General features: G+C 43.3%; 4 protein-coding genes across 4 annotated transcripts in view; 3 read left to right on the top strand and 1 right to left on the bottom strand.

Annotated features, from left to right (window-relative positions):
• LOC311143910 (high-affinity choline transporter 1-like) overlaps positions 1–20698 on the top strand; it is a gene marked incomplete at both ends in the record, with an annotated part of 505918 nt that overhangs the window by 476286 nt on the left and 8934 nt on the right. The gene's annotated exons all lie outside the window — the stretch shown is intronic.
• Positions 5952–7931, top strand: LOC311143789 (ADP-ribosylation factor-like protein 6; the record flags this gene model as incomplete). Its single annotated transcript, XM_084179671.1, has 8 exons — positions 5952–6074; positions 6344–6391; positions 6518–6579; positions 6711–6779; positions 7007–7101; positions 7216–7345; positions 7452–7507; positions 7906–7931. 8 exons carry the CDS (start codon positions 5952–5954, stop codon positions 7929–7931), a joined length of 609 nt encoding a protein of 202 aa, XP_084035797.1.
• LOC311143587 (F-box only protein 47-like) lies at positions 9050–14495 on the bottom strand (the record flags this gene model as incomplete). The annotated part of the gene is made up of 10 exons (XM_084179438.1): positions 9050–9147; positions 9251–9410; positions 9722–9864; positions 10355–10504; positions 10624–10797; positions 10878–10986; positions 11091–11168; positions 12070–12146; positions 13933–14109; positions 14321–14495. 10 exons carry the CDS (start codon positions 14493–14495, stop codon positions 9050–9052), a joined length of 1341 nt encoding a protein of 446 aa, XP_084035564.1.
• LOC311143565 (claudin-14-like) lies at positions 18795–19736 on the top strand (the record flags this gene model as incomplete). Its single annotated transcript, XM_084179418.1, has 3 exons — positions 18795–19028; positions 19136–19364; positions 19462–19736. 3 exons carry the CDS (start codon positions 18795–18797, stop codon positions 19734–19736), a joined length of 738 nt encoding a protein of 245 aa, XP_084035544.1.

Genomic DNA, 20698 nt, shown 5'->3' with positions numbered 1-20698 from the left:
CAGGGCTCTCCAGAGGGTGGTGCGGTCTGCCGAACGCATTACCGGGGGCAAACTACCCGTCCTCCAAGACACCTACATGTACAGCACCCGATGTCACAGGAAGGCCAAAAAGATCATCAAGGACATCAACCACCCGAGCCACTGCCTGTTCACCCCGCTATCATCCAGAAGGTGAAGTCAGTACAGATGCATCAAAGTTGGGACAGAGAGAATGAAAAGCAGCTTCTATCTCAAGGCCATCAGACTGTTAAATAGCCATCACTAGCACATTAGAGACTGCTGCTGCCTATTGAAATCACTGGCCACTTTAAGAAATGGAACACTAGTCACTTTAATAATGTTTACATATCTTGCACTACTCATCTTGTATGTATATACTGTATTATATTCTATAATATTCTACTGTATCTTAGTCCATGCCGCTCTGTCATTGCTTGTCTATATATGTATAGATCCAAGATGTCGTAGTAGTGCAGTTCTGTTTTTGTCGTGTGTCTGTAAATAGCCTGTTTTTTTTGTATTTTTCGTACATATTTCCCTATCAGACTTTTCATCCTTCTACAAAATATACTTTCCTGCAACCCGCCTCACTCAATGTGGAACGGATTCTATTATTGACTTACCTTTTATCTAGAATCTCCAGTTGAAACTAGCTAGCCAGCTAACTAGCTACTTGCTATCAGCTACCGTTAGCGGTTTTTCACCATTGTCCGTGGCCTGCACCACTCACCAGCCAGCTCTAGTCTGGACTATTATTCGGCCAGTCTGCACAGCGCGTTATCGACCCAGAACATATCAGTTTTTCTGCCGGAATCACTGAATCACTGGACCTTTAACTCCGGATTCATCGCTACCAGCTAGCTGCAACAAAATGGACGCTGTGGTCTGGCTAATCATCCTGAGCTAGGCCCATCTCCCGGCTATCTACCTCTCTGTCAACCGGACGGGACCACCTAGTGTTGACACGGAGCCCCGCCGATCCTACACGACTGGTCTGCCGACGAAATCGTCTGATGTGGTTACGACGTCGACCACGAAGATTCCATCTGCTAGCCCCGGCCCGCTAGCACACGCTAGCCGTGGCCTCTTACTCGCTAGTGCTTTAGCAGCCTCCGAACTATCCTATTGCTGTTCACCGGACCTTATGATAACTCAGCTATACAGCTGATGTCTGCTGGACTGTTCCTTTTTACGGTACTACATCCTGTTTATGTTTAGCCTCAGCCCAAACATGGTTAGCTTATTGTTGTTTCGGTTATTTCTAATTGTACTATTTCACTGTAGATCCCCCAGCCCAGCTAAACCTGCCTTAGATAGCTCCTTTGTCCCACCCCCCATACACGCGGAGACCGACTCAATTGGTGCCTCCAGTGATGCTATCTCTTTCATTGTTACCCAACGCTTAGGTTTACCTCCACTTTACTCATATCCTTCCATATCCTTGTCTGTACATAATGCCCTGAATCTTTTCTACAACACCCGGAAATCTGCCCCCTTTATTCTATGTACCCAACGCACTAGAAGACCAGTTCTTAAAGCCTTTAGCCGTATCCTTATTCTAGTCCTCCTCTGTTCCTCTGGTGATGTAGAGGCTAACCCAGGCCCTGCAGCCCTCAGTATCACTCCTACTCCCCAGGCGCTATCATTTGCTGACTTCTGTAATCGCAAAAGTCTTGGTTTCTTGCACGTAAATATCAGAAGTCTACTTCCTAAGTTTGAGTTATTCACTGCGTTAGCACACTCCGCCAACCCTGATGTTCTAGCAGTGTCTGAATCCTGGCTCAGGAAGGCCACCAAAAATTCTGAAATTTCCATCCCCAACTATAACATTTTCCGTCTAGATAGAACTGCCAAAGGGGGTGGAGTTGCAATCTACTGTAGAGATCTATCATACTATCCAGGTCTGTGCCCAAACAGTTTGAGCTTCTACTTCTAAAAATCCACCTTTCCAGAAATAAGTCTCTCACTGTTGCCGCTTGCTACAGACCCCCCTCAGCCCCCAGCTGTGCCCTGGACACCATATGTGAATTGATTGCCCCCCATTTATCCTCAGAGTTCGTACTGCTTGGTGACCTAAATTGGGATATGCTTAATACCCCGGCCATCCTACAATCCAAACTAGATGCCCTCAATCTCACGCAAATTATCAGCGAACCTACCAGGTACAACCCTAAATCCGTAAACATGGGTACCCTCATAGATATCATCCTGACTAACATACCCTCTAAATACACCTCAGCTGTCTTCAACCAGGATCTCAGCGATCACTGCCTTATTGCCTGCGTCCGTAACGGGTCCGTGGTCAAACGACCACCCCTCATCACTGTCAAACGCTCCCTAAAACACTTTAGCGAGCAGGCCTTCCTAATTGACCTGGCCCAGGTATCCTGGATGGATATAGATCTCATTCCGTCAGTAGAGGATGCCTGGTTGTTCCTTAAAAGTAATTTCCGCTCAATCTTAAATAAACATGCCCCATTCAAAAAATACAGAACTAAGAACCGATATAGCCCCTGGTTCTCCTCAGACTTGACTGCCCTTGACCAGCACAAAAACATCCTGTGGCGTACTGCATTAGCATCAAATAGCCCCCGCGATATGCAACTTTTCAGGGAAGTTAGGAACCAATATACACAAGCAGTCAGGAAAGCAAAGGCTAACTTTTTCAAACAGAAATTTGCATCCTGTAGCACTAACTCCAAAAAGTTTTGGGACACTGTAAAGTCCATGGAGAATAAGAGCACTTCCTCCCAGTTGCCCACTGCACTGAGGCTAGGAAACACTATCACCACCGATAAATCTACAATAATCGAGAATTTCAACAAGCATTTTGCTACGGCTGGCCATGCTTTCCATCTGGCTACCACTACCCCGGCCACCAACTCTGCATCCTCCTCTGCAGCTTGCCCATGCCCCCCCCCGCTTCTCCTTCACACAAATTCCAGACAGCTGATGTTCTGAAAGAGCTGCAAAATCTGGACCCCTACAAATCAGCTGGGCTAGACAATCTGGACCCTTTCTTTCTAAAACTAGCCGCCGAAATTGTCGCAACCCCTATTACTAGTCTGTTCAACCTCTCTTTCATAACGTCTGAGATCCCCAGAGATTGGAAAGCTGCCGCGGTCATCCCCCTCTTCAAAGGGGGTGACACTCTAGATCCAAACTGCTACAGACCTATATCCATCCTGCCCTGCCTTTCGAAAGTATTTGAAAGCCAAGTTAACAAACAGATCACCGACCATTTCGAATACCACCGTACCTTCTCCGCTATGCAATCCGGTTTCCGAGCTGGTCATGGGTGCACTTCAGCCACGCTCAAGGTCCTAAACGATATTATAACCGCGATTGATAATAGACAGTACTGTGCAGCCGTCTTCATCGACCTGGCCAAGGCTTTCGACTCTGTCAACCACCGCATTCTTATTGGCAGACTAAATAGCCTTGGTTTCTCAAATGACTGCCTCGCCTGGTTCACCAACTACTTCTCAGATAGAGTTCAGTGTGTCAAATCGGAGGGCCTGTTGTCTGGACCTATGGCAGTCTCTATGGGGGTGCCACAGGGTTCAATTCTTGGGCCGACACTTTTCTCCGTGTATATCAATGATGTCGCTCTTGCTGCTGGTGACTCTCAGATCCACCTCTACGCAGACGACACCATTTTGTATACATCTGGCCCTTCATTGGACACTGTGTTAACAAACCTCCAAACAAGCTTCAATGCCATACAACACTCCTTCAGTAGCCTCCAACTGCTCTTAAACACTAGTAAAACTAAATGCATGCTTTTCAATCGAACGCTGCTGGCACCCGCCCACCCGACTAGAATCACCACTCTCGACGGGTCTGACCTAGAGTATGTGGACAACTACAAATACCTAGGTGCCTGGTTAGACTGTAAACTCTCCTTCCAGACTCACATAAAGAATCTCCAATCCAAAGTTAAATCTAGAATCGGCTTCCTATTTCGCAACAAAGCCTCCTTCACTCATGCTGCCAAACATGCCCTCGTAAAACTGACTATTCTACCGATCCTTGACTTCGGCGACGTCATTTACAAAATAGCCTCCAACACTCTACTCAGCAAATTGGATGTAGTCTATCACAGTGCCATCCGTTTTGTCTCCAAAGCCCCATACACTACCCACCACTGTGACCTGTACGCTCTTGTTGGCTGGTCCTCACTACATGTCCGTCGTCAAACCCACTGGCTCCAGGCCATCTATAAATCACTGCTAGGCAAATCCCTGCCTTATCTTAGCTCATTGGTCACCATAGCAGCACCCACCCGTAGTCTGCGCTCCAGCAGGTATATCTCACTGGTCATTCCCAAAGCCAACACCTCCTTTGGCCGCCATTCCTTCCAGTTCTCTGCTGCCAATGACTGGAACGAATTGCAAAAATCTCTGAAGCTGGAGACTCTTATCTCCCTCACTAACTTTAAGCATCAGTTGTCAGAGCACCTTACCGATCACTGCACCTGTACACAGCCCATCTGAAATTAGCCCACCCAACTACCTCATCCCTATATTGTTATTTATTTTGCTCTTTTGCACCCCAGTATCTCTATTTGCACATAATCTCTTGCACATCTAGCATTCCAGTGTTAATACTATTGTAATTATTTTGCACTATAGCCTATTTATTGCCTTACCTCCATAACTTGCTACATTTGCACACACTGTATATATATTTTCTGTTGTATTTTTGACTTTATGTTTTTTTTACCCCATATGTAACTCTGTGTTGTTTTTATCGCACTGCTTTGCTTTATCTTGGCCAGGTCGCAGTTGTAAATGAGAACTTGTTCTCAACTGGCTTACCTGGTTAAATAAAGGTGAAATGAAAAATAAAAAAATAAAAATGTATATATTCTTAAATTCCATTCCTTACTAGATGTGTGTGTATTGGGTATATGTTGTGAAATTGTTAGATATTACTTGTTAGATATTACTGCACTGTCGGAGCTAGAAGCACAAGCATTTCTCTACACCCGCAATAACATCTGCTAAACACGTGTATGTGACAAATAAGATTTGATTTTATTTTATTTGAAATAAAGCCATGTTCAACCAGATACTCTTCTCATGGGGAGTCATAGTTTAATGGAACAGTACCGAGGGAGGCATCATCTAATATAACAGTTCCATTAAACAAAGCCTCCCATCAGAACACGCCTTACATACAATGAAACAGTCAGTAATAAAAAGACAACTTCTAACCACCAGAACTGTTCAACTTTATTTGCAAATAAATGTCCGCTTTAAATGGCCTCTTACAATGTACCACCAGTGTCCCCAAGTGTTTAAAGAATATATTTCAGGTGAACTTGTTAATACTGGCCAGCCGATGGCGCTGTTGGACCGTGCATTATTAGAGCTGAGGCGATGTCAGGATTTCCAACATGTTGTTTACTGCCTGTGAGTAATTTATCAACTATGGATGAAGCAAAGGGGAAAAGACAAGTTCTGCTATTGTCATGTTTGTTAATTTATTAATATTAAATAAACTCGTCTTTTTGCGTGTAAAGGCTCATACTTACCACAATTATAAATTGGACAAAATTAAAAACAATTCCAAAAGCACCAAGTTTAGGCCTTTTACAGTGCACTGTCAATAATTTTTAACAACGCATGACTGTACTATGGCTCCTGTAGGTATGTAATGAGCATGAAATTAACATTATCTCATGTCCATCTCAGAATCACCCCATATTGCGAGGCAAGTCACGAGGAGGTTCAAGGGCATTAATTCACTCTAATAGGCTTATTCCAAGCCAGGAAGCCAACCTGCTGCCGTTACCTTGTCCTCATATCCACTGCAACATTTTATTTTAATATGTTAGATTAAATTGCGGCGAGAAATGGTAGAAACTGTCGACGATATCTCGAGGGTGTAGGTAGCCTGTACCGAATACATTTTAACCTTAGGATCGGATGTTTTAAGTGGGACACATGGGCCTGTTAGATAAACTTTCGGGATGGCTGGGACTGAAGAAGAAAGAAGTGAACGTATTGTGTTTGGGACTCGACAACAGCGGGAAAACTACCATCATCAACCAACTCAAACCCACTAATGTAAGTCCACTGACATGGCCCAACTATAATATAGGCCTACTCTAGGCCATTGACTGATGTATTTGATTGCGCTCTAAATTGTAACTTGTTGAGGTGATGGCCTACTGTAGCCCGCGCGCGGGCCTGTCAGTGGAAAGCTGTTTGTGGAAAGATACAGAGTTCTATATCTTGAGAGTTAGCTGAGTCTTAGAGATTTTGCTTATATATAAAAGCTGTGAGTGTCATCGCATCGATTGCACTGCAATCATCCACTGATTGCTTGTTTTCAGCAAAGCTTATTTGGCCCACTCTCAGACGACTGGAAACATGTTAGTCAGGTAAAGGTCAGTACAGCCTATTTCACCCTATTTTACCATTTATTTTGACACAGTTAAGTTACTGTTTTTTTGTCTGTGTTTGTTATTTTGTGTGTGTGTGTGTGTCTCTGTGTGTGTGTATTACAGACCCAGACACAAGACATTGTCCCAACTATTGGCTTCAACATCGAAAAATTCAAGAGTTCAAGGTAGTAATTTACTTCTTATGTAAACGTTGTTTAACTTAGTGAACCAGATGAAAGTAATAAGAATTATATTATTTTATACTTACTCCATTGTGTATGTTCATGCGTAACATGTATGTTGTGTCTCTACAAAGTTTGTCCTTCACAGTTTTTGACATGTCTGGTCAGAGCAGATACAGAAACCTATGGGAACATTACTACAAGTAAGACTTTACACCGGCAATGTTTATCTAGAACTGCATTATATGATAGTAAATGTTTTGCCAGTGGTGCCTTACCTCTGATCTTTGAGTAACCAAGTATTGCCTGTAGAGCAGTTTTACCCTAACCCTATCTCCAACTAATAGTTATTAGTGATGTAGAGATCAGATTCACTGTTGTTTATCCAGTTTCTTGTTGATTACATAATTTTCTGTTGTGGTGTCCACAGAGAGAGTCACGCCATCATATTTGTCATCGATAGCGGAGATAAGTTACGAATGGTCGTTGCCAAAGAGGAACTGGATACTCTTCTCAATCACCAAGGTCAGAGAATGAGAGAGAGAGACAGAGAGAAATGAAGAGAGGGGGGGGGGGGAGACAGACAGACAGAGAGCCAACAGTTTCTTCACCCGTTCTCCTGATTCCTGCTCCTTCCAGACATCCGCAGTAGGAGGTTGCCAGTGCTGTTCTTTGCTAATAAGAGTGACCTGAGAGAAGCCATGTCTTTAGTCAAAGTCTCTCAGCTGCTCTGTCTGGAGAACATCAAGGACAAACCCTGGCACATCTGGTAGGACACAACTTTATCCTACACACACACACACACACACAAGTAGGTACAGATACATACACAGTGATATTGGGATAGGTTACTAGCTTCTGTCCCTCCGTTTTAGTGCCAGTAATGCTGTAAAAGGAGAGGGCCTACAGGAGGGGGTGGACTGGCTACAAGGTACAGTACTGTGTGTGTGTGTAGATTACTTTTTTCTAAGGTAATTTTGGCACCAATATTGAATTGTTCTGTTTTGTTCCAACTTACCCATAGAGCAAATTGCACAGTAAGTATCATGGTGAACTCACATTAGTTTATGTCACTGTGGTGGACTTGGTGAAGTACAGATGGATGTTGTTGATGACTTAGGAACAGGGGAGACTGTATTTAGTCTAAAACACTGTAATTATGTGATTCTAACAGGTATAATGTTGACGTATGGGTAACGATGATTAAACTCCCCTATTCTTAACTCTAGTGCCGTACTGTTCTAGGTGTTTTGTGGAACTTCAGGTCTTATTGTTCAGGCTGTTTGTTGTAACTTTAATCTCATGAAATGTCCATATCTTTATAAACAGATCATATCAAAACAATGAAGACTTGATTAAATAAAATGGATGAAATGCTTGATGAAGGATCGTGACGGCGAGAAGAGAGAGGAGCCTCAGTGACTACAGCATGGCTCCTCCAACCGGGCGTGTCATTGGTTATCTGATGTCAGTATTTATACGGTGCAAGGGAATCACTTGTTTCCCCTTTCTATTTGTTACTCTGTCATAATGCCTACTGTATGATACTGTTGTAAAGTGTTGATGTGAAGTGTTGCTGAACAGCTTGTTGCAGTGTTGATAGAGACCACCCTCCGAGATTGTTTCAGTGTTATTCAAAGTTACAGCACGTGATGTATAACTGTGCTGTCTGAATGTGGAAAGATATGATTAATGTATTCTGTTGTAAAAATGTTACCCTCTACATTTCTGAGCTGTACTTAATGCTTGTTTTTTTATGCCATTTAATGTGCTGTGAATATTTTTCAGACATATTACACCAGTCAGTGCTAAATATATTTATATATATTGGGATGTTTTAATGAAAACAATAAAAAGGCTTGGTATTTGCTTGATTTGTAGTCTTGTCCTTTTCATCAAAGGGGGTGACAAGTTATCTTTCTATTTGCTGGATCTTTATGTTTATTGGTCTTACATAGTAAGTGGAGATAATAGTGAATCAACACTGCAGACTGCAAAGGCTATTTTAATAATTTATGCAAAAACATGAGTTTCAGCTTCCATCAACACAGAAGCATCAAGTACAATCAATGCATCATAACCCTTATACTGTACAAGTTGAACACTTTTATGAAATGCTAATAAATAGTTGCAAACTTATGTTAATAAATCTATAAATCTAATTAAATAAATACTCCTTTACAGGATACCAAGATTTTAAAGCAGTTAATTTACAAACGTATAAATAAGCTGTATAACAAAAGTATAAAAGTGTAATGATGTGAATACTGTTGACAAAGGGAGAAAGAACCCTTCATTTTCCCTATCGTCTTGGACAACCTTCACTCTTTATATCCCTCTATCAGCTCAAACTCAACCCTTGAGATTATCATTTCCCTGACAGTGTCCCTACTCTCTCCTTTTCTTCTATCTCTTATCCCCTCACTCTTCCTTTTATCTCTCCAGCCCCTCACGTCCTTTCTTTTCTCTTTCCTCAATCCTTCTTGAGGAACATGTAGACTATCTCAGTGTGGAAGTGAGCGCTGGCATTCAGGAGGCTCTGGAAGGTCTCCATGTCCTCATGACGGTTACCTGAGAGAGAGAGGGAGAGAGAGAGGAAGATTACTGACAGTACAGACAAAGGCCATATGACTACCTGGGACCAAACATAGTGAACCACCTGCCCTGTCCTCACCTGCCATGACAACCTCGTACATCTCCATGGTAACCTCTGAGAACATGTTCTCAATGCTCTGGATGAACGACCACCTGTCCGACGGCGACAAGAACACCTGGCACACCTGCTGCACCATCCTCACCGACCAGTTCATACAGTAGCCGTCCTTCTCACACACCTACAATATACACACATATGATACTTAAGCAATAAGGCATGAGGGGGTGTGGTATATGGTCAATATACCACGGCTAAGGGCTGTTCTTAGGGACGACACAACACGGAGTGCCTAGATACAGCCCTTAGCCGTGGTATATTGGCCATATACCACAAACCCCCGAGGTGCCTTATTGCTATTATAAACTGGTTACCAACGTAATTAGAGCAGTAAATATACAAGTTTTGTCATACCCGTGGTATGCATTCCTATAACACACACACACCAGTTCATAATATCCATCCTTCTCACACACACAGATGTGTACTGACCAGTATGAGGTAGACAAGGAGTCGTGAGATCTCAAAGAGGCGTCCGTTGAGAGCCTTGCTAGCCAGAATGCTGTAACACAGACTGTTCCCACACAGGATCAACAGCCTGGCCACACTCTCTACATGCCACACCTGGGGGAGCACTGGGGAGACCAAAGAGCTATGATGAGCACAACGAAGATGCTGTGTGCACCTGAATAAAGGTGTGTGTATGTGTGTGCGTGAGTGTGTGCATGTGTTTGTGTTAAGGTATGGTAGCCCTTTCCTGCAGTCAATTACAAAAAGCGCCCTCTTTCGCCTCATGGGTGGAATGTTATTAATATTTTTCATAATTTCATAATTAATAAATACTATTAATTTTTTTAAATATGAAAATCCGGTGTTTCTATGTCAAACAGTTTTGTTATATTTCAATATTCTGTGATGTATATAAAGTGTAATATTGGGATGCAAACTCAAAATGTAATACATTTCAACTCTATATCTGACATGGTACAGGGGTCTTCTTTTTCTTAAGCCCATGTGTGTGAGGTGTATACTTTTGTTTCAAAGTAGATTTGTTTAAGACTACCAAGAATCACTCTGTGTGACCGTGATTTAACCCACTACAGTAAAAGGTTAAAGTGTGTCTACCTGTGAGTTCCTCCAGTATGGCCAGTACAGTGTCAGTGGTCCAGTCTCTAGCCTCCAGGTCACTGTGGAGCAGGATCACAGCTTTGGCCAGGTCCCACAGAGAACACTGGGCTACTCCTGCACCCAGCTGCTCCTGCCAGCCCAGAGAACCTGGACAAAATAATACAGACTGTTAATACACACACACATACAAACACATTATCTTCATACACTCTACCATGGGCCAGGGTTGGAGGATGTACACACACACAACCACACTGCATACTAACCATCAGGCAGCCGTGGTCCGTAGAGTATGAACAGTAGCCTGGCCTGTGAGACCATGGGCCAGGACTGGAGGATCCTGGTGAGCCAGAACAGAGTGTCTCTACGGCTGCTCCATGGCTCCAACAGAACCTGGCGACAGAACCCACGGATCTGCAGCTCCAACCGCTGACACGCTCCTAGACACAGATGGTAAACATTATACTCTCTCTCTTTTCTCCTCACACCCTCTCTATCTGAATTAGGGACAGACACTCACCTGGCTTTCCGGTGACGACCAACTCGATCTTGCGGGGAAGGTTTGTGAAGTCGCACAGGAAGTTGAAGACCCGGTGACACTCCAGCTCATCCCAGCCCGCAATCAACGTCTGTCAGTCAAACAGCAATGATCTGTTACATATCCTTGTTTTACCTTGTTTTGTCTTGTGTGTTTCATAGGTATTTGTCTTTTGAAACTACTTTAGGGTCTCACCTGCAGGAAAACTCCGTAACTGGAGAAGAAAGGGCAGCCTGTTGAGGCAGTGCACTGCTCCATCATGAAGCACGGGACCTGAGAGGCAGGGAGAGACTGGTGGTCTTTGAAAGTCTATGCTCAGGGCTCTCCAACCCTGTTACTGGAGAGCTACCGTCCTGTAGGATTTTACTCCAACCATAATCTAGCACACCTAATTCTAATAATTTGCTGGTTGATTAGCTGAATCAGGTTAGTCACAACTGAAAACCTACAGGAGAATAGCTCTCTAGGAACAGGGTTGGAGCCCTGATCTACAGTATGTAGGCCTTACTACACTGAACAAAAATATACACGCAACATGTAAAGTGTTGGTCCCATGTTTCATGAGCTGAAATAAAAAATCCCTGACATTTTTCATACACAACAAAAAGCGTATTTCTCTCAAATGTTGTGCACAAATTTGTTTACATCCCTGTTAGTGAGCATTTCTCCTTAGCCAAGATAATCCCTCCACCTGACAGGTGTGGCATATCAAGAAGCTGATTAAACAGCATGATCATTACACAGGTGCACCTTGTGCTGGGGACAATAAACGCCTACTTTAAAATGTGAGGAGTATTTCTGTCTGTAATGGGGAAAAACTCATTCTAATTGGCTGGGCCTGGCTCCCCAGTGGGTGGGCCTGGCTGCCAAGTGGGTGGGCCTATGACCTCCAAGGCCCAGCAATAGATTAGGGCCTAATGAATTTATTTCAATTGACTGATTTCCTCATATGAACTGTAACTCCGTAAAATCTTTGAAATTGTTGCGTTTATATTTTTGTTCAGCATAGAATTTCACAATCTGTTTTATAATGATTAACTGGTTCTTTTGTCTTTTTTTTGTTATTGAAATGTGTAACAACTCATGCTTTACTACAGTAGCTTAGCAACGTTGGTAAATATCCTTATCATTCATTTCCATAACCTTATCTATCTCCCTCACCTCTCTGTCTTACCTGGGAGAACTTGCTATATATAAACTTCAACCTGTCCTTTGTAGGTAGCAACAGGGTACACCTCTTGAACAACAACCCTGAGACAACGAGCAGAAACAAACAACAAGAAGGTGACACCCTGACTACATCTGTTTCTCAATCCTGAATGAATAAAGTTTGACATAACACTTACAGTAAGGGAAAAAAGTTTTTGATCCCCTGCTGATTTTGTACGTTTGCCCACTGACAAAGACATGATCAGTCTATCATTTTAATGGTAGGTTTATTTGAACAGTGACAGACAGAATAACAACAACAAAATCCAGAAAAACGCATGTCAAAAGTGTTATAAATTGTATTTGACCCCTCTGCAAAACATGACTTAGTACTTGGTGGCAAAACCCTTGTTGGCAATCACAGAGGTCAGACGTTTCTTGTAGTTGGCCACCAGGTTTGCACACATCTCAGGAGGGATTTTGTTCCACTCCTCTTTGCAGATCTTCTCCAAGTCATTAAGGTTTCGAGGCTGACGTTTGGCAACTCAAACCTTCAGCTCCCTCCACAGATTTTCTATGGGATTAAGGTCTGGAGACTGGCTAGGCCACTCCAGGTCTTTAATGTGCCTCTTCTTCAGCCACTCCTTTGTTGCCTTGGCTGTGTGTTTTGGGTCATTGTCATGCTGGAATACCCATCCACGACCCATTTTCAATGCCCTGGCTGAGGGAAGGAGGTTCTCACCCAAGATTTGACGGTACATGGCCCCGTCCATCGTCCCTTTGATGCGATGAAGTTGTCCTGTCCCCTTAGCAGAAAAACACCCCCAAAGCATAATGTTTCCACCTCCATGTTTGACGGTGAGGATGGAGTTCGCGGGGTCATAGGCAGCATTCCTCCTCCTCCAAACACGGCGAGTTGAGCTGATGCCAAAGAGCTCGATTTTGGTCTCATCTGACCACAACACTTTCACCCAGTTCTCCTCTGAATCATTCAGATGTTCATTGGCAAACTTCAGACGGCCCTGTATATGTGCTTTCTTGAGCAGGGGGACCTTGCGGGCGCTGCAGGATTTCAGTCCTTCACGGCATAGTGTGTTACCAATTGTTTTCTTGGTGACTATGGTCCCAGCTGCCTTGAGATCATTGACAAGATCCTCCCGTGTAGTTCTGGGCTCATTCCTCACCGTTCTCATGATCATTGCAACTCCACGAGGTAAGATCTTGCATGGAGCCCCAGGCCGAGGGAGATTGACAGTTATTTTGTGTTTCTTCCATTTGCAAATAATCGCACCAACTGTTATCACCTTCTCACCAAGCTGCTTGCCGATGGTTTTGTAGCCCATTCCAGCCTTGTGTAGGTCTACAATCTTGTCCCTGACATCCTTGGAGAGCTCTTTGGTCTTGGCCATGGTGGAGAGTTTGGAATCTGATTGATTGATTGCTTCTGTGGACAGGTGTCTTTTATACAGGTAACAAACTGAGATTAGGAGCACTCCCTTTAAGAGTGTGCTCCTAATCTCAGCTCATTACCTGTATAAAAGACACCTGGGAGCCAGAAATCTTTCTGATTGAGAGGGGGTCAAATACTTATTTCTTGCATTAAAATGCAAATCAATTTATAACATTTTTGACATTCGTTTTTCTGGATTTTTTTGTTGTTATTCTGTCTCTCACTGTTCAAATAAACCTACCAATAAAATTATAGACTGATCATTTCTTTGTCAGTGGGCAAACGTACAAAATCAGCAGGGGATCAAATACTTTTTTCCCTCACTGTACATGACTAAATATAACTTATAGACAGTTATCTTGAGGTAGCCTAGAGTGTATTATGAAAATGCTGTGTTTGACTTCATATTCCTGCCTATAGGCTGTACCTACTACCTACCCAGACCTTTGTAGTGTCCCAGGGTGGCGGGGTCCTCTTTAGGAGGAGAGGAGGGAGAGGAGCAGTTGTGGAGCTTCTGTAGGATCATTCTGTTCCTCCAGGTCTGAGTAGAGATGTGATTCACAATGTAGCGACTGATGGCCTTGGACACCATGCTGAACACACTGATCTCAAGCACTGTAACACACAGAGGCATGCGGGTCAAATCACACACACATGGACACATAAGTTAGCTAGCTAGCCTAGTAGAAGACATGACTGGAAAGAGTCATTAGGTCAATGACAATCAATGATGAACATTGACAGGCCAGCCAGCCTTCCTTCCTTCCTTCCCTCCTCTCCCTTCCTCCATTCATTGTATTTAAACCAGCTAGCTAGTTAGACCTACCAGAGAGTCTGTCCAGGACCATGTCAAAGACCTCTGCGGGCAGCCTCTCGAAGAAGCAGCCACTGGCCATGCCCTGACTCCGGGTCTTGATGGTTCTCACCGGGTAGGGCTGGCGGCGGGACCGTCGGCGGTGGAACTTCTGGGTCATGGTGAATTTCCTAGTAACTGCCGCCATCGCCACAAAACTGTCCGGCCGCTATTGACCCGAGGATAAACTACAAATGGAATATCATTTAGCAAGGAGAATTGATTCATTTCCAAAGAGAACAACATCAAAGACAGCTGTCAACTTTAAGAGTGAACTAGCTAGCTAACGTTAGCAAGCTAGCTGTCATTTGCCTGGCTTTACCTTTAGCTTTTGGCTGCGAAAAGGACTCCAACAATAAACTTGTGAACTCTCTTTGGACTTCTACTATTCTTTTTATCATAGACTAGAAAGTGAATATTTTAGCTAGCTAGCTAATTGTCAAGTGCTTAGAAGGAACGTTCCCTGAGGCAGAGGTAGGCCGAGAGACAGACTTGCTTGTTTTTGGCGACCCCTCGCGAGCACTTTGTGAGTGAAACAGTTCTGCCGCGAAATACTCATCTCGCGCCAAATGATAACCTTCCCTTCCATCAAATGTTTCTGAATGTTTTTGTGCTGACTCTCAGATTTACTTTTGTAATGTCATGTAAACGTGCGATAACCTGCATGTGTGCCTATAATCCCCATCCCTCTCATGTAGGCTAGTCTAATTATTAGTTTAACATGACATGAGCAGATTATTTTTGAAAGCCTTATGCTGTTTTTAGATATACTGTAACAGTAGCCTATGAATAAACTGATTAGAATGTCAAATTTTTAGACCTTATCTGGTGCTTACAATGATCAATCAAATATAAATGTCCTATTTGTTGTCCTAGAAGCAGATAATAAACACCTCATTACAGACAGAGGCCCAATAGTTCGTAGCCTTTCCTTGAGTTGTGGCCCAGCACAGCTCCCTAATGCATGGGGGATTACTCTGCTTCCCCTAAGGCTATTAACTCCTCAGTATTCATATGGCATCTCCCTCTGGAAGAGATACACAGGACACATAATCCTATAAGACAGACTGACACAGGGCAGGATGGGCTGCTCTAGGCTGCTAGAAAGGCTACTGCTAGGCTACTGTATGGAGGAATGACAGCCAGATTGGGAATGTAGCCTTGTGTGCCTGTCTTCTATAGCCTCAGTAGACACAAGTTTAGTGAACGGGACTAAGAATATAGTGGCAGATTGTCTATCACTGACCAGATCAAGAGCAACCAGCAGATTTGGACGAGCTCACACCACATGGGATCTCCTGTACAGCAGGTACTGTACTTATGTGTCACTCTGTTGTCCCATGGTAAGAGCTAAGGCATGATCATTTATAATACTTTCATTATCTGCAATTGTCTTCTTTAAATACTGCACTGTCATCAAACATTTTCAATGGTGTTTTGTTGTTTACATCTTCCTGTTTGTTGTTGTTGACAGATCCCCATGTTGACTGGTGAGGAGGAGGAGGACCATGCAGTGGGATGATGCCCTCCCTCTTCCCCTGGGGCAGGAACTATGTTTGCATTGAACCCTGATAGAGCTGATGTCGAGCTACACCATACCGAGCCACACTGCGTCACATTACTGACAGACGGTTGTCACCTCCCTGACAAGACAATAAGAACACACACATACCCATACACTGCCCCCACTTGGACACGGAAGCAGAGGCGACACTGGTGATAGAGGGAAAGAGAGAGCGAGAGAGAGCAAGCAGATAGAGAGCTGGTCTGGGCTGTGGCGTGCATCATTGACAAGCCTTTTAACTATAGAGAGGCAGATAAATGCTTTGTATCATGGGTCTGTGAGTCTGCATAGAACACACAAACATAGACTGCCAGCCGCTACCCGCCTCCTGCAGCAGTGGACAGCACCCGGCTGGATATGTATGTCCAGGTAAGAAGGAAAGAGGAGGGGTGTATGTGTTGAGTAAATCACTTTGAAAAATGAAGTGTTGGGGTTCTTATTTTGTAGCTTTGTATAATATGTGGTACGTGCATGGAAAAGTAAAGTTTGAACTCACGTGAGCAGTAGCCAACAACATGTTCATCTGTTGTTCTATTGTGTGGGTGTCTCCTCCCTTACAGAATCCATCATTAAACACAAAGAGCATTCTGTTCCCAGTGTCCCAGTGAGGAATGGAACTGCTGTGCTTTGATAGAGTATAAAAAGAGTATAATGGTGACGGTTTTGTTTCAAGATTGGTGGTAGATGAATAAAAACTGGAAAGTGGAGTGGAAAGTGAAACATCATACTATTGATGTCAACTTTAATCCCTCTGAATGAGGCAAAGGAGAACTGTAGTAGTCTAAATTAAATGTGAGAAATCCTGTGATATTTAGGCCTATATGTATAACGCAGAATAGCAACGGCATGTGTTTAGTTCTGAGGTGTTCATTCTATTTTGGATCAGACATGTCTGGAGCCTGCAGGCCTCCTGTCTGTCACTGTCCAGAGTTTGTGTGTGTATGTGTGTGACCCACTGGCAGCAGTAGAATCATATCAGGACTCTGATCCCATATGGCAGAAGCTTCAACACATTATCTACACTCTTTGAAAAAAGGTTCCAAATGGTTCCCCATAGGAGCACCCTTTTTGGTTCCATGTAGAAAGGAAAGGATTCTACCTGGAACCAAAAAGGGTTCTTCAAAGGGTTCTACTATGGGGATAGCTGAAGAACTTTAGATTCTAGATAGCACCTTTTTTTGTGTATCGACAACGCCCCCTCTCTCCTCCACTTCTTCAGATAATAATGTTTTATTACTTTATGCTTTATGACACAATCAACTTAGCTGTGACTTTTAATATTACTGCCATTTGTTGTGGTCCTCTGTAGCTCAATTGGTAGAGCATGGCGCTTGTAACGCCAGGGTAGTGGATTCGATCCCCGGGACCACCCATACCTAAAAATGTATGCACGCATGACTGTAAGTCGCTATGGATAAAAGCATCTGCTAAATGGCATATTATATTATTATATTTTAAACAAAGATAGTGGGTGTGGCAATGTGTGTTTTATTGTTCACTAGATCCATAGCCCTCTCCTGTCTGCATTCTTCAAATCACAATAAAAGTTGTTTTCCAAAGTAAGTTATATAAGATGAAGGAGAGGACAAGGGAAAACAGAGTTAGTGAAAGTCAAAGCTTATCTACCCTTGGGTTCCCAACACTTAAATATCTAAACTACAGTATCTGCACCTCAGAGGCCCTTCCAAGAATCTCAATTTAATCAAACTTGCTGTGCAGTATTCATCCAGTAGCATATTAATGTAATTGTGTCCTGTAGTCAAATAAAATGAGGAGGTACAATATATATATATATATATATATATATATATATATATATATATATATATATATATATATATATATATATGCCATTTAGCAGACGCTTTTATCCAAAGCGACATAGAGTCATGCGTGTATACATTTTACATATGGGTGATCCTGGGAATCAATCTCACTATCCTGACATTACAAGCACCATCCTCTACCAACTGAGCTACATGCAAATGATTTGATGAAGCTTGTGACTAAATTACACATTTACCACTTTTTTAGGGTTCAATATTCCAACTGCATGTTACATATCATCAGTGATAAAATTCCAATGAGCTAGCCAAATCAAACAGTATGAGTAGCCTTTAATAAAATGAGTTTTATTGTACATGGTGAAATTCCATTATCTATTACGGACCAGCTGAATGCTTCTCATTAAGTCGTTTCAGTGTTTCTAAACAAGGGGTTATAAAACAGTCTCTCAGTCTCATTTAAAAGTTAGTGGTTTGTAACATTCAACTCACCTGAGTGTTGGTTTCTGTGAATGTTTAATCATGTGTGTTCTCCACAGGGGCAGCGGGACAGTCACAGTCACAGAGAGACTAGCTAGCTGAGCCCAGAGGACCACAATCAACAGGTGGAGCTGAACGAATAAGCTATTAGTCACAGGCTCAGCCAACGAGACCAGGGACAGAAGCATCAGTAGAAGGCCCTGTTAGTGAGAGCTCTAGAGAGCATACAGAAGCCACAGCCATTGTTTAAAACAACTCCAGAGACAACAACTGAAGCCTTGCCCCAGAGACTGAAGTCACTGCATAGAGCTCCGGAGACAACACTGAAGCCAGCGAAACCACAACCCCTGAGCCCCAAAGAGACCACCACTGCGGGATGGCTTCAACACTGTGACTGACTCTAGACCCACTGTAGTTCCAACTGTACAGCTGGGAACCAGAGCTAAAGGAGAATAATAGGATACTAAACTCACGTCTCAAAGGGATTCTTGTGTGTTTGTCTGTGTGGCTGTGTGTGTGGTTCTGTGTGCGTTGTTTTTCATGTGTAGCTGTGCAGTGTGTGAGCTATTATTGTGTTAAGATCTGTGTGTGTAGTTCTCTATCAGCAGATGTTGCAGAAATGGCCAGCATGGTGGTCCAGCTCCTGGGCTTCTTCCTGTGTCTGTTGGGGCTTGTGGCTAGTGTAGTTGCTACGGTGCTCCCCGACTGGCGGCGGACTGCATATGTGGGCTATAACATCATCACAGCCACTGCCTACATGAAGGGGCTCTGGATGGAGTGTGTGTGGCACAACACAGGCATCTACCAGTGTGAAGTACACCGCTCAATGCTGGCTCTGCCACCTGACTTGCAGGTAGGAATAATTTGTTGATTGATTTGTTAATTGATTGATTGAATGGATTCATTTGAGCAACAGCCATTATGCCTTTCTCCTCCCTCGACCCTGCTCCCTCCCTCTAGGCAGCGCGGGCGTTGATGGTGCTATCCTGTCTGACCTCCACCCTGGCAGCCCTGGTGTCCTCTGCAGGGATGAAGTGTACCCGCTGTGCCCGAAGCTCCCCCACCAAGCACGCCCTGGCCATCAGCGGAGGGGTCTGCTTCCTGTCCGCAGGCATGCTCTGCCTTATCACTGTCTGCTGGACAACCAACGATGTCATCCTCGACTTCTACAACCCCATCCTACCTGAAGGTATTATTAATTATATAATTCCTGCTTTATTTAGTTGTATTGTATTAGAACTCAGCTTTTGCTTATAAATAACAAGACATTTTACTATGTGTTGCAGGTATGAAGTATGAGATTGGCATGGCTGTGTATTTGGGCTATGTCTCAGCCTGTCTGAGTCTGATGGGAGGGGCGGTGCTCTGTTGGAACTGTGAGGGGCGGCCCAGGAACCCCCTCCATCTACCTCGTCATCAACACCCTCCTCCTCCCCCTGTCTTCAGTACTTTAAACACCCCAGCACCCCCCTACTATCCCCCTGCCGCACTGAATGGCAACCGCACTCCCTCACGCACCTCAGCATCCAGCAGTGGCTACAGACTCAACGACTACGTCTGAGGGATGGAGTGAACACTCAATTATTGCTTTCTAGAAGTGGAAGTGGACACACTTAATGATTATGTTTGAATGTGGAATATAATACAGACTGATTGACTACGTCTAAGGGAGGTTCAAACTCAATGACTACAAAATAAAGACTCAAGTTACTTTTAAGTGAGGAAGTACACACTCAATGACTTTCCAGATGACCTCCAGAGAGTGAGTGAGGTTGAGTGTGGTTTACAGTATTGATGTTGTTCAGATTGTGTCCTTCCTCTCTAGGGCTTCTCCGAGGTAAAGCCCACAAGGTAATCCTGTCCTCTTTATCCTGTTGACTTTGTATGTTTACCCTAAGAATCGAGAAACACCCTTTTGAACATCAACAGCCTTATTCCCTGATACAAAATGAGCTTCCTTCATAAAGGCCTTTAGGACAATGATAGCATGTATGATAATGATAAGCCATATAGTTTTCTTTCAAATGTATTATTATTATTGGTTCCAGTTTCATAGCTCATAACTTCATGGCTGTTAGATGAACACAAATATATTTTTAACTGCACCAATTGTTGTGAAGCACTTCCTGTCTTCTCTATTATTTAATATATGTAAACTGCTTTATACTTCTACTGTTATTTTAAAATGCAAAGTCACCATGTTCCAACAGACTACGTTTGAGCTTGAGTGTGGTGGTAGGATAGGCTACTACTAACTACACTGAACAAAAATATAAATGCAAAGATTTTACTGAGTTACAGTTCATATAAGGAAATCAGTAAATTGAAATAAATTCATTAGGCCCTAATCTATTGATCTCACATGACTGGGAATACAGATATGCATCTGTTGGTCACAGATACCTTTTTAAAAAAGGTAGGTGCATGGATCAGAAAAGCAGTCAGTATCTGGTGTGACCATCATTTGCCTCATGCTGCACGACACATCTCCTTCACATAGAGTTGATCAGGCTGTTGATATGT

Source organism: Coregonus lavaretus (assembly GCF_964263955.1).
Source record: "Coregonus lavaretus genome assembly, chromosome: 16".
Classification (NCBI taxonomy): domain Eukaryota; kingdom Metazoa; phylum Chordata; class Actinopteri; order Salmoniformes; family Salmonidae; genus Coregonus; species Coregonus lavaretus.
This window is presented reverse-complemented; position numbering and strand designations above follow the sequence as displayed.